Source organism: Ammodytes marinus (assembly GCF_949987685.1).
Source record: "Ammodytes marinus genome assembly, chromosome: 21".
Classification (NCBI taxonomy): Eukaryota; Metazoa; Chordata; class Actinopteri; order Uranoscopiformes; family Ammodytidae; genus Ammodytes; species Ammodytes marinus.
In genome coordinates this window covers 6,818,396-6,842,880 of record NC_137225.1, presented here as the reverse complement: position 1 = coordinate 6,842,880, position 24,485 = coordinate 6,818,396, and the positions used below count along the sequence as shown (strand labels likewise).

Below are 24,485 nucleotides of genomic sequence, written 5' to 3'. Positions count from 1 at the left end.
TTTTGAGCTTCTCTATTAGAATCATAATCTAGTTTTCTCTTCATACGTGTGACTAGGGTTTGATGTTTAATTGTACAAAACTACCAGAACATATCACTGGTATGAAGTGTAGATGCGTCTCTTCAAACGCACACACAAGAGTGATTCTGTTAACATGATAAGGGCTTTATCCAGGCCAGTGGGTTAACTGATTTCACCCTAACACTTAATCATCGCTATATGCAAAACACTTCCTGATTATAGAAGCCTGCATCCCTTCCTTTTTTATTCTGTTGCAGGCTGCATTGTGCCGGAGGATATGTTAGTGCCTGTACATTTGGAATTTCAAGGTTGCACCTCGGCTGTAACAATCAAGCTTGTTGCATCCCCCCTGCACTCTGACACACACAGAAAACACATTTTGATCTTGTCGGAAATGACTCAGAGGAATTTCCTTCAGTAGCTTCCTTGTGTTTCCCACTAGACCAGTGAAAAAAAAAAAAGCTCTTGTTAAATATGAGCCGAAGCAGCTGGGTCTTGATAAGAGCAAGTGTCTCCCGTTTGTAGGGTTACAACCAAGGTGGCAGCACTTTACATTGATTCAGATAAAAGATAAGAAGATTTGCCTTTAAAATAGCACTTTCAAATCACTCTTTAAAAAAAATCAGGAGGTCAGAGACAGCGCGAGAGGGTGAGCAGTGTTCAAAGCAATGCTTCCATGGTACCGAGATGGAGCTTTGAACTCAACCTGCAAAAATCAAACCTCTCAGAGTTTTTTTTAAGTTTTTCTTCTTCTTGCTATTCCAACACGGAGAGATGAAAGCTTCTCTCACCCCGGCCGTCAGTGGCTGAAAAGTTGAAAGGATTGGATCTAGTAGAATTCCACCCATCAGTGGCATCAGTTTGCTCTGCTATGGCATCCCGAGTAATAAGGTTGAAATGTAAATCCCGTCTGCTTTCCGAGTGAGTTCACTCAAAGTTCAATATTCTCTGAGCTCATATCTTTGTAGATGTGAACAGTGCGGACCTTTCATTCCACAAAGTATTTCCATAACCCATTCGTATGCTAAGATTTGTGTTGACTAATCAGGACCTGCAAAGGAGAGCTGAGAATATGTATGTCACATTATTATCACCTTTTAATACATATTTGAACAGAATAGGGACCTCCGGAGTCTGGAGTGCTACTTCCTACTTATTCAAATTCAGAGTTCTCTCCTTTCCTCCCGCTCAGAGCATGACAAAAAACGAATAAGAAAAAGGTACAGAATAATCTTTTTTGTCCAACAGTGAGCCTATTTGCGGCAGACACTGGACATTACCACTCTGGACTGATTTGGCATCACACCCTACAAGTGTTGTTGTGTGTGACAGACAGGCGTGTATGAAAATAAGCTCTGAGAGGAAGGGGTGTGTTGGCTTTTGCCAAGCGGCTCCTGTGGTGACTAGTGGATCGATAGTGCATTAGCGCGGAAGGCTAGAGGCATGCTAACCCACTGGGGGTCTGCTAAAGGTTGGATCTGTCTGGACAAACACAGGCCTCTGTTAGGCACCGTGGGGAATCACACCTCCCTGTCCCTCCAACCCTCAAAGCCCAGCTCGCCACGGACTAAGGACCTCCACTCCCTGGTCCCTAGTCCCTGTGGACAGGAGAGGTGGGCGGGAGGCAGGCTTCACAGTGAGGTTCTTTAAAATTTCATAGCGCTGGGTAGCCATGCAGATAATCCGGTAGATGGCTTTTTCTTTTTTGTTCAGCCTTGACCTCAGCAGGTTTAAAAGCACACGTATATTCTCAAGCACATTCACAAGGCCGCCTGGCATAGGAAGATTCATCTGAGCCATCACACCTCTGCCCCACTAAGTCCCTGTGGTCTGGCCCCTTTTTGCCTTTCATGTCGGCACCGGGCTGGAAGAGGCATGTTCTGGATGACAGGAGGCCAGACTGTCACTCACCGCTGACCACAGCATTACTAATCACAGATAAGCTGCAGGTGCCCTACATACTAACAGGAACACACACTTGTGAATGAGCATGGATCAGAGCACACATCAGGAACATGGGGCAAGGTCATTGTGCTGTTTTGATCTCCCCATCGTGACCCCATCTCTCTAGCCCATGTTTCTCTACCTCTTAAGACACTTTTCAAAACGGCAGGAACTTTTCCCAGGAACTAGGAACCTTTGGAGGAACCAAGGCCAAAATATACCTTGTTCCTTCTCGAGGGGTGGTACTCTCCAAAGGTTCACATGAAGCTTTTAGTTCAATGGAGAAGCCAGAACTAAAGGTTCCTGGTTCTCCTGGTGGAAAAGCAGCTTTTTCTCTCTTCCCCATTCTGCTCAGTGGAACACGTCCCTCTCACGCTTTTATTGCTCTGTGTCTTTTAATGCTTGCCTATCGTCGCGACCCAGCCTTTCACGTGTTTAGTCTCCTTGGGAAGACGAGTGCACTGAGGAATTTACAGCCAGTCAATAAACAGAGCCGGTGACCTGCCCACACCACTGCTCCCTCTTCCTCTCTTCGCTCTTTTTCTGTCCCACCGGCAAGCAAGCATGGAATGTTGCCGTTTGTTTTGTTTCTCAAGCGTTTTTTTTTTATGGCGTGGGGAACAAAAAAAAAGAATGCAGCCGGTGCCATACCTCACTGACACACTAGTTCTCACACCTCCACAGGGGGGAAGTTTGGTAGTTAAAACCCATGTGTGACATTGGCTGAGGCAAATAAACAAATCTTTGAGTTCACCCATGAGTGTAACAACCCAAGTAACAATGCGTGTGCTTTTCTCTCCCCTTTCTCGCTTGTGTGTTTGCCTCCAGTGGGTCCATACATCGGGAGGTACTGTGGGCAGAACACACCGGGCCGGATCATCTCCTACACGGGCATCCTGGCCCTGACCATCAACACCGACAGCGCCATCGCTAAGGAGGGCTTCTCGGCCAACTTCACCGTCATCGAGAGGACCGTTCCTGAGGGTAAGATTGCAGCAAGGCAAAGGGAGATTTAGCCAAAAGAAAAAGAGGCTAAACATTTGTATATTAAGGTACGAATCAAGTGCAAATTACAATCCAAAGGGCTTTTCTCTTTGTGCGAGAACATTTGAACAGGATGGGAAACTGGGTGGTATAGCGTTAGAATTATACAGCAATAAAGTTACCCCTCGGGAGGAATATTACAAACAGCAAGAAACAGATGTTGTGTGCAACTAAAGCCACACGAGGTCCTATTGTGACACATTACCACACATTTAACAGAGCTTTAGCAGTTATTAAAATAAACACCCCCAGCTTTACTGTCTCTGCTTCTGGTGAATGTGTTACAATGTACGGCTCCGTCTCCTAGGGTTTTTTTTACAAGATGTTTTCACACCGTATAGGACCCAGACAAGGCTCCAAAAGGCAACTTCTCCTTCACCAGTAACCACACACTCACACTCACCCCTAAGGCTGTTCTACATGAGGCATCCTCATCACAGGGCTCGACCCCCTGACCCCATTTTACTAAACATTTCATTAAGCAAGGCGAGCGCCTGGTAGAAGTCATAAATCTGTCCAGAGGCTAGCGACCACCCCAAACACACACGCAGTCACTCTCTGAGCGGCAAACGTGATGGATCATGTTCGACAAATCCAGTAATCTTCTTCAAAAAAGGAATTTGTCTTGCTCGAAGGGAAGACGACATTGAGTACACACACACACACACACACACAAAAACACACACACACACACAAACACACATAAAAAAACACAACGACCCCCCATTAGAGTAATGAGCACAGCTATGGATGGTGAAGTAATTTTTCCTTAGTTTCCAGTGGGTTACTTGAGTGGCTTTTATCACACTTCTAAAATCTGATTATGCTAATCAACCTTTCACATTCACCATGGTGAAATATCTGTCCGGTGATCAGGAGGAAATCAGGAGTTGCTCGGTCTTACATCACTAAACCAGACTTATCCAAGAAAGAAAGAAATAATTTCCTAACTTTGCCTGTGCTTCTCCAGACCTGTAGCACTTGAATCATTCATAATCCCTTCATGCATAATACACGGTGGATGTTCTGGCTTCTGCATGGGGGAGGGTGCACTCTAGCTGAAAGCTACTGATACGAGGTGATAAGGTGTTGAAAGGAGGCCTTTTCTTTTCTTCCTACCCTGTTTCTTTTGCTCTAATTCTGGCCAAACACTCTCCATTCATCCACCCTCACTGTTTTATCTGGCTATCAGCCCCTGCTTTACTCGGTAATCCACATTATCAGATAATGTCCTTGGCAGCAAACAAAGCCACTTTGTGTTATTTTGTTTACCATAAGACAGTAATCTAGCTAATCTGGGTGTGAGTACAAAGTTTGACAAGAACAGGCAGTTCTCCCAAAGACAGCTGGCGATGAGTGTGGAGAGGTGCGAGACAGTTTTCTCAGCCTCATGTTGTGACCCAGACACACTAGTGTGCGTAAGCACATACATATGCAACCACGCATTGACACTGTGAAGCCTTGTTTCCACTGAGCGGTGTGGTTTGGTTTGGTACGGCACACATATATTAGCGTTTCCACTCTGAAAAGTGGGGAAGGGTACTAAAAAAAGCAAAACGTGCGGTACCTATTTTTGTCCCCCTTTCGTTGAGGTACAAGAACCGTCCTAAAGGGTCCCAAAAGGTTAGAGCTACACACTGCAGTCCGTTGTTTGGTCAACAGAATGCGAGAGATAGACCGACTGTATATCTGATCACAGTTACAGTATGTACCAAACTGTGCCGTACTGAACTGTGCTCCTCGGTGGAAACAAGGCAAAAAAGCACAAGCACACCCGCTGACCCAGTGACTGAGGTGTGTTGGCAGTGCGGCAGATGGAGAGACCATCTGTGTTAGCTCGTAGGCAGCAGCCATATAGCAGTTCCACACTGCTCCTCATCCTGTGCCCTCCGAGGTTGTGTTTATCCGTGTACTACACAAACACATGACTGCATTTTTGGGCAGTAGAGCACATTTGTATGTCAGTACTGCTATAGCTTTAAGTTTAGAAGAGCAGTGTTGTGGCCGTGGGGGTTAAACATTTTAAAAACTTTTGAGTTGTTTTATGACCAACCACACCATCAAACACAAGAATGAGTAACAAAAAATCAATTAGAAAGAATAATGGTCTTCATGGATGTGTCAAAGTTTGTCTTCACATACCATTGTGTTGTTGTAGTTCTATTGTATGACTCCTGACCAGATTGAAAGGTCACGTTGTTCGTTTTGACCGTTGCTGCCGCTCTGTCCACTATATGGCATCAGCATGCCTGACCTCCAGAGGGTTGAGGAGGTCGAACCAAAGCTGACCCAGCTATATATGTCTTTAACGGAGCACAGAATTCCTCCAAACGGATGCCCCCATGTCAACACAAACAAGGGAAGCCCCCCTCCTACCATGGGTGGTTGGGCCATTGAGTGTGATATATGGCCCTGAAATACAGATACATAGTTCACCTAAACTCCCCCAAGAGACCAAGTTTGGGGAAAATAGTGGCTGTGTGTGTGTAAAGAAAAAAAAAGAAAAACGCCCACAGGGAGGTGAGGGAAACGGACCCAGTCAGTGGAAGAAATAACTGCAGTGAAAGTCACTTTAACGCCTAATACCAGTGCAAACTTAGCTCCCACACATAAATGTTTTATGAGAACATTTTTATTTCCTAATGCAGAACACTTCCATCCCGCTTCCATTAAAAACTAAAGAGAGGGAAACAGAAAGGATTTGCCGAGGCGTCCCTGATGTGCTGTTCTTTTTCCGGCCGGCAGCGCTGAGTGCCTGTCGTGTGGTGTCCACCCCCCCACCCCCCCCCCCCTCCCCAGAGACAAGCTCTGATTCTGGGGGACACTCAAAGCACATGCTGGGTACATTCTGGTGGGAATTCAACTAAACATCTTCTAACTGTCCTTTTCCTCCCCCACTCAGACTTTGACTGCAGCGATCCTTTGGGGATGGAATCGGGAGAGATAACGTCGGACCAAATCATGGCTTCAACCCAGTACAACCCCAGTTGGTCTCAAGAGCGTTCCAGACTCAACTACTATGAAAATGCATGGACACCAGCAGAGGACTCCAACAAGGAGTGGATACAGGTACTGCATTGCTTCATAGCCAGAGAATGATTGCTTTTTTAGGAGTGTAGTTAGTAGAGGTGTCCCGACTAATAGTCAACATAGTCTAATGTGATTGCTAGAATATTGCCTATAGTCAACCAATCGTCTAATCGTTTTCTTTTTCCTGCTCATTGGTCAATATTCTCGTTTGAGACATTGGCTTCCATTTTTTTCCACACCAGACAACAGGGCTGAAAAAATAAATTACAGTTTATCTTCTTCTTGGCATAATTATTACTCAACATAATTATTACGCAACTTACCGTTATCAGAAAATAAGCAGATTGATTTAAAGCTCATGATTTACTTTTCAAATGTGTATTAACAGTATAATAGGCTGATATTAATACCACAATATAGGCAATGTGTCATGATTGATTGGGAGAAATCAAGCCATACCGTGTCAGATCAGATATTCAGAACCCTCATATATAGCTGGAATAGAATGATCATTGTTTCGATACCACATTTTTACTAGTCAGGGTCACCCCCAGTTGTTAGTTTCATACACATCACAGGTACTTGCTTCAAAGCTTTCAGTGACTGAGAAAGAGTAGAGGAAAGTAAAGCATTGCTTTATAGAACAAGTGGCGGAGTACAGTATGTTGTTGGAGGTGAGTCACAGTCTGAGAGGGTATTCGGTATTGGAAGCGACTCCCGGCAGCTTGAGCTCAGTGGGAGCTTTCTGTGTTTGTCCTTCAGTCTCTTGGGGTGCACTTTTCTCCACAACTCTTTTCGCGAGACAAAAACAATTCAGATGATGAATGTCAGTTGTCTTCGTGGACCTCTGGGTGGCTAGGTCCACACGTTACAGAAATTGCCCCAAGTGTCCACTCCCTCTGTCACAGTCTACCTATCTGTCTGCATCTTCCATCTCCCTTTGTCTCCCCTTCCTACCTGATCACTTTCCTCTTTCCCTGATAACAGTGGCCGCCCTCTGGGGGGGGGGATGCATGGATTTAGTCCAGGCCTCTCACACACACACACACACACACTCTCTCTCTCTCTCTCTCTCTCTCTCTCTCTCTCTCTCTCTCTCTCTCTCTCTCTCTCTCTCTCTCTCTCTCTCTCTCTCTGAAACACACAGCAGGCTCTGTCATATTTTTTCTGTCAGCTTATCTGCAGGCAGCAATCATCACCCACCAGGGGAACTTTATGTGGAAAGATTGGGGATCTAGTTCTTCCGTCCCTAGATGGGGATAAGTCATACATCCCAAGTCCACTCACAGCACAAACACAACCACACCAGTGACACAGCCGCAGCGCCACACTACCTACATGCCTTTTAGAGCATGTTTGAGTTAGTAACTTAAAAGCCTCCAGGCCTTGTAAAAGGCCCAGACTGTTTTTCCTGTTTTTTCTACAGTCTCTGCTCCATTGCTGAAACATTTTGGCCCCCGCATTTTTCCCTCAGGGGATGAATAATAGAGCTGACCTAAAGCCAAATATTTGCTTGGGGAGGGCCATAAGCAAGCTTTTCCTTTATTATTGCAATGAAAATATTGTCCTGAGGGCCCCCGTCGCTCCTTCAGACTAATTTAATCAGCGCTCGGGCATGCATGTGTGTGTGTGTGTGTGTGTGTGTGTGTGTGTGTGTGTGTGTGTGTGTGCAGGCTTCTTGCATGTTTCCATATGAGCGTCCTTGGCTCTGTCGGGGAGTAGAAGGGTCTGGTGGTGTCCTGTAGAGTTACCCAGCTTGCAGCTGAGTGGACCAGGAGGAAACATGGCCTCCCTCAACACTTCCTCTAGCAGTCGGACGCTCTGGTGCACTTTAGTTATTCCTCTTTCTGAAAGGAAAGTCCATTGTCCATGGTCAGATATGTGTGTTAATGATCACAACATAGACTTAATGCCCCTGTTAACCCACATCCACAAAATCCTTCTCGCTGTGTAATTTGGGGAGTTAGTTGCATGATGTTAGTAAAGCATCTGAAAAGAGTTAGGCTTATTCATCAATCCAAATGAAAGATCTTGTCATTTAAGTTTGATAACCTTTTACCGAAATGTGGTTGTAGATGAGGCGGGATATCCTATGGTTCTTATGACACAATAAGTATTTTGAACCAATCACAGCAGTTCATCTCCCTGAACGTTCTATAAAAACAATGACTGTTTTTTAAGTTTTTTTTAATATTTAACATTCATTTTCAATCAGATTTTTTTTTTTTAAGATTTTTGAGACTCCAAACTTTGATATATTGATTTTTCACTATTTTAGAGCAGGTCTCCAGAGGCTTTAAACGCTACTCCAACCAAGCTGTCCTTTTTGTTCAGTGGAAATAACAAGTGATCACAATGATTTGTTGCCACTCAAGACCAGCACCACTGCGATAGTATTGATCACAGTGAGGATTTGATTTGTCAGTTAAAAATCTGGATTTTTAAAGGCGATGTGCTCTAATGGGCATGCTGATTCCCCAATACTAATCAGATCAAAACACTGACTGCTGCTCTTCTCATTTTCTAGTTTTTCAAACGCAGCAAAAGAGCCAAGTCTAGGGTTGCCACATAATTTATGTTTTGGAAGGGGAGCGCGTCGCACTTGAACCGAGCGCTCTGAGCAGAAGCCCAATTATCACAAGTGGTATTAAAAAAAAGAGTAGGATTCCTCTTTCATTAAGCCGGGTCCATGGTGCTGAAACCAGCTTGGGCGCCCTCGCGGCACGTACGTATCATCTCAGTGCGCCGTCATATGCATAGTAATCAATTCATTATTTATTTCATTATCATCTCCTGACTCCGGTTCGAGGCACAAAGTTTGTATTATTCATGACAGGCGGCCTTTTGATTCCTGGGCATTTTCAGTTTTTTTTCTGCCCAACGCATTGCGGATTCGTCATCCATTTTAATTCTGCCTCATTCTGATGCATGGGGGAAAGAGGAGGGCAAGATGCTAAGAGTCTGTGTGCTCCTCTCTCCGGGTAATTAGATTGGTGTAGTGTGGCCCCAGCATGAGTGCTGGGTTAGCCAGGCCATTAATAAGCCCCTTTGGTGTACACAGAGACGGACACATGTCCTTTGAGGGGGTTTGTGGCTTGAAGATGTACCAAGGAAAGAGGCCATAATCCTTTCAGAGCGGGCCTTCGGTTCAATTTTCCCTTCTTGTTCCTTTCATATCTGTTCCCTTTTCACTCCTCTTTTTATTCCCTTCTTCTCCTGCCTCTTGAAAATGCAGGGCTAAAGATCTACATCAAGGTAGAGGGAGAATTTCTGCATATTATCTGCCCGCGTGAGCAATGGTTTTCTCTGAAGCTTAAGAGAATGAACAGCGGGGGTCCTGGCAGAGGGTTGCTGCGACAAATGAATAGGTGCACGCCCGTGGACTACTCAGCTTGGGATCCTCGCTTAATCAACTCTTTGACTATAGTCCCACAAGGAAATGGGATTGACGCACACCATTAGCGAGGCAATACCTGCATCAACACACTCTTCCCCTCTATGGGAAGGCACGTGTTTTCAGATCGGTGTGTCATCATCATTCGGGCACCATGACAAGGAGAGTTCCTTCAAAAGCTGACATAATGTGGAACATCTTTGGCAAATACCACCTCATCGTCTGAGTTATGCAATGAAAGACAGAACCTCTGTCAGACAGTAGCTGCCATTGATCGCACATCACAAGGCATGAATAATTTACACTGTCTTGGAGGGAGCCCAACTGTCAATACCTGAAAGCATCTTTATTGAACATCTCATAATGGCAATATACACTATACACGTTATCCCATACACTAGGGTTATTTATTCTTTTATGCTTGAGTCGATGTTGCTCTCCATATCTATAATTTAAGCTCTCCTGCCATTATCTTCAATCTTCTTGCCAGGATGCATTATCCCTGATTGCTTGGTCTGCATTTGTGCATGTATCAGGCTCTATCTGCTATCTGATAACCTACATTGTTAAATCATAAGAAAGGGATAATGAGTCCCTATTTACTCTTTGTTATCCTAGGAAAAGCTTTAATCTTGCTTGTCTGATGGATAGAAGCGCTACACATTAAAAGGCCTATCAGTGTGTGTTGACTATTTTACTTCTAGCATTAGCGATAGCCTCCTAATCCCAAGGTAAAGTCGTCCATTTACACACGGACAACGTACGTAGTTTACGTGAGAGATGAAAAAACATAATAGTGCAAAGCAAACAGCACTGTGCAACTCGAGTCACTTAGAAAAAAAAGGCAACAGGTTTTGAGCTGGAGGCCACCTGACCAACTCCCAACCGAAAGGCCCACTAATTGCATGCTCCCTTGATGACAAGCGCTCTCCGGGTGCCACCACAGCTCCCAATGCAGAGGCTATATAACGTCAGCACGCTAAACCACCTCTTCCATATCCCTCTTTTTTTTCTACCTCCCATCCAACTGTGTTTTCAATTACGCCAGGTCAACGAGTTGCAGAAAAAGTTGCTTCACACCCCCCCCTTCAAAACAATTTCCACCGTCATCTCTGTCCTCACTTCTGTCCCCGTCCAGGGCTTATAGTACGGCCGGTTTGGAGCGATGAGCAATTAGAATACGGTCTTGTAATTAACAGCAGCTTCTTGGTTCAGTGAAGACTAGAGAGAGAGAGAGAGAGACAAAGAGAGAGAGAGAGAGACAGACAGACAGACAGACAGACAGACAGACAGACAGACAGACAGACAGACAGACAGACAGACAGACAGACAGACAGACAGACAGACAGACAGACAGACAGACAGACAGACAGACAGACAGAGAGAGAGACAGAGAGAGAGAGAGAGAGACAGACAGACAGACAGAGAGAGAGAGAGAGAGACAGAGAGCTGAGGCTGGCATGCGTGCCGGTGAGATCATGGTCGTGTCGTACAAATGGAAACAATGGAAGCTGTCTGTGCCCTCGCTCTCAATTGGAAAATCAATTTGCGAGAGGATAGACCCAACACTCGAGCGGAGGAGTAGCCAAAAAGAAGAAGTGGGGACTAGAAAATCGAAAACATGAGGGATGGCATGATGTAATGAAGTGAAACAGTGTGCTGCGTAAGATCCCAGAGACAAAAAAAAAAACCTACAGGCTCGGCTCGTAATCAGTGTCATTTTTTAACTGTCTGCACTTTAGGAGAGGGGAAATGCCTCAGAGCGCTTTAGTGTGGTGTGGTGTCATCTGCAGCTGCATATCTACCAGTAGGACCATCACGCAGGTTGCAGACGTGACATAGCTCGGGGTCACCCTCTCTTCCTTCCTGATCACTGTTTCTTAGTTGTATAATCATGACTCAGTGTGTTAGTCATGTTGGATTCAAGGATGAGTATGACCCTGGTGGCACAGTCTTATAAGGAGGATTCAGAAGGAAGGAAGCCTTAAAACCTGACTGTTAAAATTCCCCTGGGTCTAGGGGACGGGGGACGGGGGGGGGGGGGGGGGATCCCTGCCTTAAATAAACTGAATTTGGAGGTTGGGGGGGGGGTATTTATTTTCCTATTTATCTATTTTAATGTGAATTATATTTTAACTATATCTTATACTCTCATCTAAAATATATATTTATTTGAACTTGTACCAATTCCCTGTTACTTTCAAACCATGCTTTTGGGCTTTACATATATAATAAAAAAACACGATAACCCAGACAGACAAAGAAACAAGAACACACACAAACAGACAAGCATACTCACACACACGGTGCCTTTCCACACCGTCAATATATAATATGAAATTGTACCATGACTTCCTGTTAGTTTCTGTCCTAATTTTTCTGTCTTGTTGTCTTACATTTGAACACACGTTACTACTTTCATTCACCCCACATCATGTTGTTCACTTGTTTTATCCTGTACCACATCAGTAAATAATTAGTTTTATAATTATTCCCAGTGAGACACCTTTAAACACAGGACAGGTACACGTCACACACACAACAAAAGCAGACAGGCTTTTTTTATTTTATCATAGTTGTATAGTTTCACACCTGCTCATCCTTCTTTGTCAGGGGAAAAGAACAGATGATCGGTGCCTGGGAAAGACATGCATAATTCAGTGCCACCAAAGAGGTGTCGGGGGGGTTCTAAAAATAACCTGTAATTCCGGCAGGTGAGATATTGTGATGAATGGAAAGGTCGTGAGTGGAGCTCATAGGTCCTGCAGCATGTTGAGTAATGCAATTTACACCAAATGGGGAATTAATTACACTTTGCAGCAGGTAATGGACCTCCACTCCAAAAGGCTACCCACATCTACTGTGGCTGAAATGAGTGAAACAGATTGCTGTAAGCTTGTGAAGAGATAATGCATCTGTTTTACATAGAAACACATCTCTTTAGCTGCATTGTAAAGTAGCGGTTTGCATGTAAATGTAAAATGAGTCAGTTTAAAAAGTCAGTTTTATAAAAATTACCACTCGAAGATTATTCTGCACAAAAGAACAATTACCAGAGGCTCTGCAGCTACTTGATGGCCACCCCAAATGATACCAGGCTTTATCTTTCTACGTACTCTACCGTTCTTTTGAGATCCATAAAGCATTCCCCAGAGGTTGTTTTCCATACGGGGGTCCCACTCTTTGACTTCCGAAACACAGAAGAGAGCGCTCCCTTTCCCTTTCCCACCCTTGGCATTTCTCTTGTTGTTGTTTTTGGTGAGACAAAACTCATAAAATCATTCCCCCAGAGGCCTCTGTTATTCCATCAGCAGACCACACACACACACACACACACCCACACACACACACACACACACACACACACACACACACACACACACTCCTTTTTTGGAGGAGGGGGAAGCAGAGAAATGGATTAAAATAAAAGTATTCAGTAAACTTCTCCCAGAGCACGGATTGCAGCATGCAACTTTCTTGGCAACTCAATTATAAGCCAATCAAGCAAGCAGCCAGAGATAACGCTTTTTGAGCTTGTGCTGTTTCTGGAGCCCTCTCCCTGGCCCTTTATAAAGCGCCTGTCTCCTCACTGCACCCACACAAACAATGACTAGGCTTTAGCCCTCAAATACATATCATGTGGCCTTGCTTGCCCATCTGAGTCACACACAGCGCGAGAGACAATGCACTCACTATCGGATAGACCTAACGATTACGCCCACTGCTACCACTGCATGCTGTTGAGGGATAATTGGGAAATTATCTCCTCAAAACTTGTACAAACACACATAAACACACATAAATACAGTGTCTGTCTGTCATTCCCCGGCATTTGTTCCCACGCTCACACATGCACACAAACACCTCACTCAAATGAAGGTTGTGGATTTCACTGTGTTACATCTAATTGCATGGGCACCAGTCTTTAAGCGGATAATGTTACAAGCCCGAGCACGACTTAATTCTTTTTCTGCCCTTCTGGTTTCATCAGTGTGCGATATGATAGGAGCCTTGTACGCTGGCTGTTGTTATAGGCAAAGTGGATTTGAGTCATCGGTTTGCCTCACAACAGGAAGGTATTAGAGCACACCCCAAAACAGTCAAACATGTTTTGCCTCCTGGGAGGCGAGTAGGACATGTTGGAGTCCTGCCCAACATGTCAGCCACTCTATATGGAAAGATCCTGAGAAGTCTGGGTGATTTCTTACACTGCCTGGCACATTTATGACTCAGTGTGTGTGTGTGTGTGTGTGTGTGTGTGTGTGTGTGTGTGTGTCTGTGTGTGTGTGTGTGTGTGTGTCTGTGTGTGCATGTGTGTCTCCAGATATGAGTTACTGTGCACCAGCATGCCCAGAACAGAATGTCTTGTGTCATTTGTCTATAGAGGCTGGCGTCAGTCCAAACACGCACTTTTGTAGGAGAAATAACAATATGGCGAATATTGAAAACGTTTCATTCTGTCAGATCAGCCAAGTCTCAAAGCGCAGCACACACATCCCTACAGATGCTAGATAAGGAGTCATCATTTACACCTTTCAGCGCAGCGATTACATCACCCATTAGGCATGATTCAGCCTTTCAGGGCCCCATGACAAATAGTATATCACCCGGGAGTGATGTATTTACTGCAGGATCCGTTGTGCACTGCTTGGGATTTCTAAAGCCTCTGGTTTCCACTGAGCGGTACAGTTCGGGTTTTGTAAGGTACAGCACGCAATTATTTGCATTTCCACTGATAAAAGTTGGGAAGGGTACCAAAATAAGCAGTACCATGCCTTACCCCTTTGGTTGAGGTACCAAGTGGTCCTAAAGGTTCTCAAAAGGGTGGAGCTACACACTGCAGTCTGTTGATTGGAATTGTCATTTTAAGATAGCCCGGCATGGGTAATCTCCTTGGCAAGGATGAAGAATCTTGTGTTTTGAGAAACATATCGACATACAACTCTCTGTTCATTGTGTTGTGTTTTCCTCTTTATCAAATTTGTATCTATGAATGAATGGCTATCTGCATCCGGCATATCCCATACCCTGCCTACATTATCTCTGCAGTGGAAACAAATGCCATACTGTACCAAAAGCAAACGGTACTGCTCGGTGGAAACGAGGCATAAATGTTGGTGAATGGTTTGTTTATGTAGGTCAGTTAGTACTGTTCCTGGCTCGGGGGCTAAAAGGAGTCCCTCCAGTAATCATTATGTGGGCCTGTTTGTTTTCACTGTGGTCTCTGTGGTCTGGGACGGACCGTGCTTTTACATCCAAGTGTCCTGGCAAGCCCGTCTAATCCATCTGACCCATGCAACTCAGATTTGCTTGCGCAGGCAGACTCTGCCTCCAACAAGCAGCCATTAATAACTAATGCTGTGCTCATTACCCAGGCCTTCTTATCAGCCAGTGTCTGTGAAATTGATCTAGTCTGTCTTCACCAGAGAGACCCCGATGCTTCTATAGCCCTTCACATCTACCAAGGCATCACTGTCAGCAGCTCCTGACCTTCTCTCCTCTCTGCTATTCCCTTCATCTTTTCCCCTTTCCATCCCTCCACCACCTCTTTCATCATGTTCCCCCCTGTCACAATCCGTCACAGGCTTACCCGGATTTTTGGACTCTAGTCGCATATATACTTCAGCACTTGTGCCAAGAACTTTTTCAAGAACTTTTTCAGAACTCCTCGCTCATATATGGTTTGTGTGACCCATAAACCATTAACCACAGAGCAATGAAAGAATGTTCAGCTTCTTTTTTTTAAAAACCGAGCGTTTTGCCACACCCTTTGGCGGAGAAACCCCTAAAGAGATTGCTACCCTTCGCATCAAAAACACACATTTTTAACAAAAAAAAAATAACTTTCCAGTTGGCCCGAGAATATTCATTAGAAGCAATAGATCAGTCCAGCCCTCTTCAGAAAGCAGGCATATTTCAGCACTCTACTCAGGTTTGGAGTCTGAGCACCCATCAGGGTTCCCAATTAGCTCCCTTCATTCCCGGGGGCTCTTCTTCTCCATTACACCTAATGAGATCCTTTCAGGAAAATAACATCCCGAGGCCAAGTCTTCCTATTAGACTTTTTTTCTTTTTTGTACGTGCATCTTTTCAATAAGCCACTTTACCATTGGTCCAGGTTGGAAATTAATCAGTTATGGCCCTTTGAGCACATATGTTAAAGACCTGCCTGGGCTATACTATAACATAGGCTATAAGCAGGCACAGGCCTCCACTATGCCTATCCCCATCCAGCGCTGGCACATGTGGGCCTTTTTCTTACTCCATCAGAAAGGAATTCAGCTCCCGCGTTATTAAATGGGAACCGTCTGAAGCGGAGGGGATTTGATTTTGTCTCTATTTGTGGGCACAAAAAGAAAATCTGGGACTTACTGTATAAGCCCCTTGAGCTCGCGGACAGGAACAAAAGTATTCTGTCTGCGTGTGTGACTGTATTTTTTTGTTAGTCTCCATCCATCCAAATCCTTTTTAAGAAGCCACGAGAGAAAGAGAGAGAGAGAGAATAGCATGGTGGAACCCCATTTATTGCTCCCATCTGTTTATGTCTTTTTAACTTCTGGAAGTGCGTTTGTGGAGCAGGGAATGGCCTAGCGTTCTGTGGCATGCAGATGTTCCTTTCCTCCGAGTCATTAAGTGTGGCAGCGCGCTGTATATAGGGCTGGCAGACAAAGCTAACTGGCTCCTAAACTGTATATGCTTTTAACATGCCTGAGCTCCACATAGATCCTTTTCTGTCTGTCTGCTTACTCTCAAACCAAAGCATTTTTACGTTTGTCGTCTTTTTTTATCCTCGCAAACCCTTTCACGCGTGTGCAAAGTTGATTTCCTCCGCGTGGATTCAGTAATCTACTCAAGACTCTATAGTCTCCATGCATCAGAGCTGAGCCCCATCTCACGTCAACTTCAAAGGGCCCAGTGTCTGGGCACAATCTGGAGAAACCTGCTCCGCCAACGCCCCGGCTTCCTGCATTTTTAGCGGCTTCAGCACGCAACACCATTACTCCTTATTAACGTCAGCTCACCCTGCCAGAGGCGGCGTTATCGCTAGCTTAAAAAAAGTGAAGCGCACCGAAAAGTTTGCTTTCCTTTTAAAGGCCTTTCTGTTTCACACTGCAACTACTCCACTCTTCTCCTCCTGATATGGATGGAGGGGTGGTACGGTGGGGTTAAGCAGCCATCACAGAGGTCAAAGGAAGCCCATTTGTTAGCACTGGTGGCTGAGAAATTCTGTCTTGGTCTCCGAAATAGCACGAGCTGACCTCAGCACCCTATAGTCGCAGTGAAGTAGGCTACCGACAGTAGGTTGACACATACAGTAGAGGACTGAGCTTTCCTTTGCTTGGCAGTGGACGGTTTATGATTGTAAACAGGCATGACGGTTGGCAGACACACATGGCAATCCTTTACCACTCTACCACGTCTGATGCAAACCAGTGACTTTCTCTGCCCAGCATCAGCTCTTAATGTACTACACACACACACACACACACACACACACACACACACACACACACACACACACACACATGTATAAATGTGAGTATAGAACAGACATACAGCCAGACACCCACTCACGTTGCGTCCCTGACCCCTTCGCCTCTGGCTTTCTTCCTCGTGAAAATATAATGGTCCCTCCGGTGATGTGCGGCAGTTCATGATTACTTTATAAAGGCCTTGCATATTTTTTTTCTAAAGGCACAATATTTGATATTCAATCTGACTTTCTCTTTCCTCTCGGCCGGCTTTGATAATGTGATTGCAGCAGATCCCCGCTCTATTCAACATTCACTTTTCATCCAATAAGCTCTTGTCTCCCATCTCAGGAAATGAAGTTGTCACGCACAGTCCCCTTTCATTAATGTGAATACACTTTCATTGCTGTTTATTAAATTCCAGGTAGCAGCTGATGAGACTGTAGCCAGCGGTGATTCTGACAGTGGGGGTTATATTTTTAACTCTGCGGCTTGTCAGTGCATTATTAATGCAGACCTTGCATTAAAAGCCTTTTTCGGTGACAAAATATTCATGCATTTGAACAGGCAGAGGGTACTATATGTTCTACTTTATCTGCTCCAGTTGATCAGCCATTTCCCACGGTTGGATTTTCTCTCATGATTAATCATTCCAAATAGCTTTGTCTCTAAGTTGTCTTCTTCTCTCCTGTTGTCCCTCTTGCAGGTGGACCTTGGCTTCTTGCGCTTCGTCTCAGCCATTGGCATGCAGGGCGCCATCTCCCAGGAGACCCACAAGGTTTACTTTGTCAAGTCTTACAAGGTGGACGTCAGCTCCAACGGAGAGGACTGGATCACCCTGAAGGAAGGCTCCAAACAGAAGGTAGGACACTTCAGGCCTCGGCGTTTTGTGTAATCAAAGCTTTATCAGTAACAGTGGTCTAATGACGTCTTCTAATCTAATCAAATCAGTTTTATTTGTATAGCCCAATATCACAAATAGTGACAAATAGTAATCTTCCTAGTCTTCTCTAGGCTCTAAAGTATAAGGAAAATATCTGAAAAAAAATTTGCTATGATACATTTTCTACATATTTATACATGTAGCATCTGCCTAACCATTGACTGTGTCTTAGAAGCCAATGCTACACCACTATTGCACTCGGAATGTCCCGTTTTAGCAAAGCAGCCAGATGATTTGAATTATGGTCTGCTTCAAGTTGCCTTTGAGCTAAACAAAAGGGGAATACCCAGCTATATGTACTTGAGGCTCCGTCAGAGTGCAATTATAGTCTTTCCTCCTCTATATATACTAATATATTTACCCTATAGTGAATGGTATTCATAGCGCCGACTGTGATGCTTGCTAACACAGCACTGCAGTAATGGGGAGGATTATGTATGGAATGTAGCCTCTCTGTTTTATGTCAGTCACCCGTTGACTTGTCTCAGAAGACACAGAGATGACAAAGGCCTCGGTAAACAAGCGGTTTTAAAGGGGAAAGGGCTAGAGTGAAACAGGAGAGGCTGTCATGTTTGAGCAGCTGGCTGAGGTGGGTCGGAGAGGGATGCCATGCGTGACCCAGAGCGCCACAGGCTGTGGCCATCGATTGCTGATCAGCCTGGTCAAACAGAGCAGGTTTTGTCCATCTGGAGGCCAACACACACAGCCTCCACTGTGTGTGTCCGGAGGGTTCACACAGATCTGTGTGTGTCATGTCAATACCGCAAGGCGTTTTTTGAGTGAAAGACTTCGAAAGCCACAAGTGGAACCAAAAAAAAATGGGTTCTCAACAGCAACGGACCATTCAAACAAGCATCTTTGTGCTGCAGTGTAAATACACACATGCCCCCCCCCCACCCACCACCCCCCGGGCCTGATTATTTTATGGTCTCTCCAAAGTACCCAAGTCCCCTCTGTAAAGCTTGAGCTTACAAAAAGTTCAACATGTTTAATGATGTTGTTAAGTTTAGTGATGTTAAGTTTTAAATTCTGACAGTCAGCGGAGGCATGCTAATACTTCCCATTGTCTAGCAGTATGTGTGATAAGCTTGTTAGCGATGAGCGACCTTTGTCCATGTCTCCTTCAAAAATGCAGGCATCATTAAAGGGATGGTTTCTGTCTCCTTGTCTTGAACTTGTGGCAACAAGCTAAAAATAAAAAAAAATGTTTGAACTATTCCTTTAAAGGGGCCATGGTGAAGCAGGACGTTGTTTTTCCGCACTCTAAAGTGCTTTTGATACATGCTGAGGCTGCAGTTTGGCGTCTTAGCACACAGCTCTGGAAAAAGCCACTTTACGGTTCCAGCAAGTGGAGGAGAGAGGACACTGTGACATTTATGAGAGTGGATGAATCTGTTGCTCCGAGTCCCTTAGTGACGCAGATGACAGGTATTGCTAAGGGACATGGGTGGCAGAGGAGAGGCAAGCTGTATGGATTAATGGGTCGGCCATTGTTGTTGTGTTTTACCGACTGTTATCTTTCTGTCTGTCTTTCTCTCTATATCCATATGCCACGCTCATCTCAGCTGGCTTCCTCTCTGCCCCGTAGCTACTCTGTCAGTGAGGTCAGGGGGTCACATGGTCACCGGTGTAATTCAATTACCCCGGAATGAACTGTGATGGACTGAGGGGAGTTGTTGTTTTCCTGGGTGGCCGGCCTCCTCTCTCCGTTTCACTGCTAGTAAACTGTCAACTGACCCCAGGGGAGAAAAAGTGACATCTCTGACCTTTTAAACAAGACACTGCAGTAAAAAAAAACTCCACCCGGGGTGGGGAACTGGAGGAGAGAAAAGGGCCATCTTGAGCCAATCTGGTCAGTGTTACACATACCGCCTCAGGTTTCACAGCCACATGCCAATAACTCAGCTCCCGCCGGATTCCACAAAAAACCTGCGGCATCCTAAAGGTGGAGGAAGCAATTCTGCAGAATGTTGTTGAATGTCAGTGAATATTTTTTCAGGGTATGCTACCTGTCCCTACTCTGTGTGTGTGTGCTGAAAAGAAATCCATTCTTATTGCACATCCTAGGCCTTGTAAACTGGTATGCAAACAAAAGGTATGTAAATAAAGGGGGGTCACCATAGCTAGCAACATGCCTGTTTACAGAGCCTGGGCTGTACACAGTATGTGCAGGTATCAGATCGTGAGGAGATATTGACAAAAGCTGATTTTTACAACACGCGTTCTGACTCTTTCTTGAATCTCTCTGAATCTTAAATCTTTCCCGTATAGCCTTGGCTCTGTACTTCTTTATTCAACACAGCTGTAGGTCTCTGACAAGTATACACTACTGCATTTCAACATGTTCTGTCAATAATGTTCCTTCATTCTGACTCCAACAGGTTTTCCAAGGCAACACCAACCCAACGGACGTTGCCAAGACGATGCTGCCCAAGCCCACGCTGACACGCTTCATCCGGATCCGGCCCGTTACCTGGGAAACTGGCATTGCGCTGCGCTTTGAGGTGTACGGATGTAAGACTTCAGGTTGGTACCGCTCATCTCACCGCTCCACACACACACACACACACACACACACACACACACACACACACACACACACACACACACACACACACACACATCTATGTTGGGTTTTGTTCACAGCTGCCACTGAAAATAATCAACTCATATTTATAGCAGTTATATTCTAATTAAAAACAGCACATTTTTCAAATGCAATAATCGGATGATCCCAGTGACAATGTTCAGTATTTCTGTACATGTCCACATGTTGGTTTAGCTCTTATCTCGTTGCAACACACACACACACACACAGATGAAACAGTTGACAGCTTCATATACCTCGGACTCACACTAGACAATAAACTCACTTTCGATCAACACACAAAGGACATTCAGAAAAGGAGCCATCAAAGAGTGTATAACTCTTAGGACTCCATGTTGCCCCCCCCCCCCCACACATCTCCCCCTGCTGTTAAATCAGAGTATTGTCCAGCCCATCCTGCTCTACTGTTCCACCTGCTTCTTTAACATGCTTTCTGTCAATTACCGGGTCAAACTCACGCGTGTCACAAACATAGCTGCTAAATGAATGGGTCTCCCCACACCCACACTGTCAGAACTCAATCTCCAGGCCATCTCACACATGGCATTTACAATAGCACAGGACAACACACAACCACTCAACTGCCACTTCACCATTATGCCCTCTGGATGCAGGTACAGGTCTCTGTTGTGCAGGAGGGCTGGCTATGGTAAAAGCCTGGTGCCTGCAGCCATAGCAGCACTAAACAAAAGGCCAAGATAAAATCACTCCCGTCTCACTCTGTCTATATATTCTGTCTGCATGTTATTGTGTTGTGTTTGTTCCTCTGTCATTATCTGTTTGCGTGCTGTCCATTAACTGTACTGTGCTGTGAAGAAAATGTCCCCTTGAGGACAATTTAGTCTATAAAGTTATATCACACATTTCTCCACCCTGGCCCCAGTTGCACAAACACTTTTCTTATGTCCTACTCGAAGGCTAGAGCAAGCTGCTGCATAATAGAGGAGTGGCCCATGAAGAATGAGGATTACCTATTTATGTCACCCCATGTTTAGATGTTCCTCATTCAATATGGATGGAGCCAACAGCTGGCAGGCAGAGGGAGAGGGAAGTGAGGTGGCTTCTATCTGGTCCCATCCCTCCCTGTGATCAGGTCTCAGCCTCCTCTTTAGCCACGCTCTGTCCTCCACTTACCCAGCTTTGATTTTGGCAGAGCTCCCCCCTCATCTTTAGCCTTTTTGCAGATGATATTTTAATGAGTGGCGGGTGTATGTTTGTGGCTGGCTTTCATATGGTTTTTAGCACATCTGTCTGCATCTCGGTGGGTTCTCGAGCACGTGTTTTGAATTTTAATTAGCGCTGGGCCTGTCTGTTGTGTTCTCGGATAGGGAGTGTATCTTCCAAAGTCAGCCGTCTTTATTTCATTCATTACAACATATGTGTGTCCAAAGTTTTTACACAACAGATATTGGATAAAGCTCTTTTTTCATTTTATAAATCTAAATATGATATGTGCAGGCCTTAAAATGCATCTCTGCATGTTTTTAAGAACACAATGTAACATAAATCAGACAATTGACAACATATTCTTCTGCAATAACCTTCAGAATAGTGCTTGGAATGATTAGGGAAATTTTAGTTGATGTAAGTGCTTTAGACATTGAGATTGTTGGTATAGTTTATTGAGGGGAAAAAATGTGATAATCGCCATTAAAGATGGTCGTATAGGAGAAATAAACAGACGCAAACACACAAGGTTTAGTCAAATGAACACCTAAATATATATTTCTGACCTTTTAATAAAACTAGTAAGAAAGAACCTGGAAGCAAATTAGCCAAAAATCTGAAACTTTACCAGTGCTTGAAAAAGAAAAAAAAAATGTCTTGCCTTTAGCCTTGGATTAACGCTACGTCAGGATTAGTTATAGTGATCTTAAGGTGTTCATATGCAAAGAGTGCCTGAGTGCTCTGCGTGTTTGTGTGGAATTATGCAATTATGCATTACACATGTGTGTTGTTCATGTTATAGCACGTTAAGTACATGCTGGGTTACAGCTGGGGCGTGTGTGTGTGTGTGTGTGTGACGGGCACATGAACAGACCGCTGCACACAGTGTAAACACATCACAGTGATCCCTGGTCCCTGCAGGGCCTCAGTGAAGGAACGTCAGCAGCACCCCTGGGTTCACTGTAGACACTGCCAGCTCCGCGGTGTAGCTAGCCAGAGGGACACAAACTGTGAGGGCTGTGCATAAACTCTCCCTGATACCAACACTTTTCTGGGAAGGTTTGGTTGAATTATATATATATCTATATATCTTTTTATTGTGCTTTTCCTGTAAAATTGCTGCCATATTAGCATCCCTAAATCCAAATGTGCCCCCCTACACACACACTTTAGATGTCTAGGCCATAATTCAGGCATCACATTATAGGACTTACACTCCAAAATGTTGCAAGATGGGTTTTTCTTTCGCCTAAATCATGCTGGTCGCGTGGCCCCTCTCAATACAGCTACTCATTAATAAGAAAAAGATCCACCGCCCTGTTGTTAGTAAATATGCCATGGCTTTTATAAATATCTCTGATGAACCGCTGAAGCTCCACCCAAAACCCTCAATGTGACCATGTATCGCCATCTACACACGTACAGACACACAATCACACAAACACACACCCACACATGTTTGCTGCTCTGGGTGTGTCGTTTGCGTGCGTGCCAGTCCCCCCAAAAAAAAAAGCTTCTGTGATCGCAGCTGAAGTCGATTTAGATTTCCAGATGAGCCTGGGGAGTTCACCAAAGAGTCTAAAACTCAGATCGGACACACACACACACATACACTCACACAAAGTATACACTCTCCATCACACACACACACACACACACACACACACACACACACACACACACATGTACCTTTCTCTCACATCTTCCCACTTCAAAGTCCGTGCTCTTCCAGAAGGCCAGTTCCTGTGATCAATTTTAAACAGATCTTGGCCGAAGACTAAAGAAAGACAGTAGAGGAACGCTGAAATTCAGTTGCGAATGCCAGCGTGTGTTGCTTTGAGCTCCACATTCTCCCCACAATGCAGGACCAGAGATATGGTCTCACGGGTCCACATAGGAGTGCCTTAGATAACCAGAGCGAGAAAGGCATGTCTGAATGAGGCCTTGTTCTCCAAGTTCTTTCTCACATTTTTTCCCACATGCAGCTTTACTATGGAGTCATGAAGCGGTACAGTGCACACTTTGTCTCGTACAGACACGGAAAATGTAATAATGTCCAGAGTTATCCATCCCCGAGAGCCAGATAGTAAATATGTTATTGCCTACCACGGGTCCCTGACTCAGTTATTTGGGATTAAGTGTTGGGAGAAGGTTAGGAAGAGACAGACATGAAGATTAATCCCTAATAGGAGCTGCTAAAGGTCACACTTCTATTGGTGACAACACAGAGAAACTTTCCTCAGCTTCTGTATATCATACTGTATATCAGAAGTTTGTGAAGGTAAGAAGAAAGATAATGGCACCGATGTCTGTCGATTCTTCTCCCTGAGGCGTTTCAGAACTGTAGAATATGTATTGACACTGTGTTTTTGAGCTAGATTTCAAATGATACGATCAACCTTTTACCTGCAAAAGTTAGTGACGAGTTATGATAAAGGTTTACAGACTGCTTGAACTATTAAAATCATCACAAATACGAATTATTATTATTATACGTACTGTATCTCTTCGGCCGTTGGGATCATTTTTAAAAGGAAAGTCAATGATAGAAAAATATATCCGGATACAATTCACAGTGGGACAACTGACACCCTAAAATTATATTGTGCCGCTACCATCAAAACAGTCTGACATTCTTATAGAGTGATAGATACCAATTCAATGCAAGAGTCTAATAGAATATAGTCCATATTTTGTTTTGTATTTTTGAGTGGAGGGTGATGTCAATACAATAACTTGCAACAGAGCATTTTTAGATTTTATACATTTTTGGATTAGGATTTGGAAAGATTAAAATAATCCAGTTTCAAATTGGCAAATGCTTCCAAGTGGCAGCGACAGGTTGTTATACTGCTCAGCAAT

General features: G+C 44.5%; 1 protein-coding gene across 3 annotated transcripts in view; it reads left to right on the top strand.

Annotated features, from left to right (window-relative positions):
- The window catches only part of nrp1a (neuropilin 1a), a 70,788-nt gene that overhangs the window by 33,091 nt on the left and 13,212 nt on the right, over positions 1-24,485 (top strand). For all 3 annotated transcript variants that reach the window (XM_080050348.1, XM_080050346.1, XM_080050347.1), the window contains 4 exons: positions 2,794-2,949; positions 5,912-6,078; positions 17,612-17,767; positions 20,230-20,374. In XM_080050348.1, the coding sequence (XP_079906474.1) occupies positions 2,794-2,949; positions 5,912-6,078; positions 17,612-17,767; positions 20,230-20,374 (624 nt within the window). The remainder of the gene's footprint in view (positions 1-2,793; positions 2,950-5,911; positions 6,079-17,611; positions 17,768-20,229; positions 20,375-24,485) is intronic.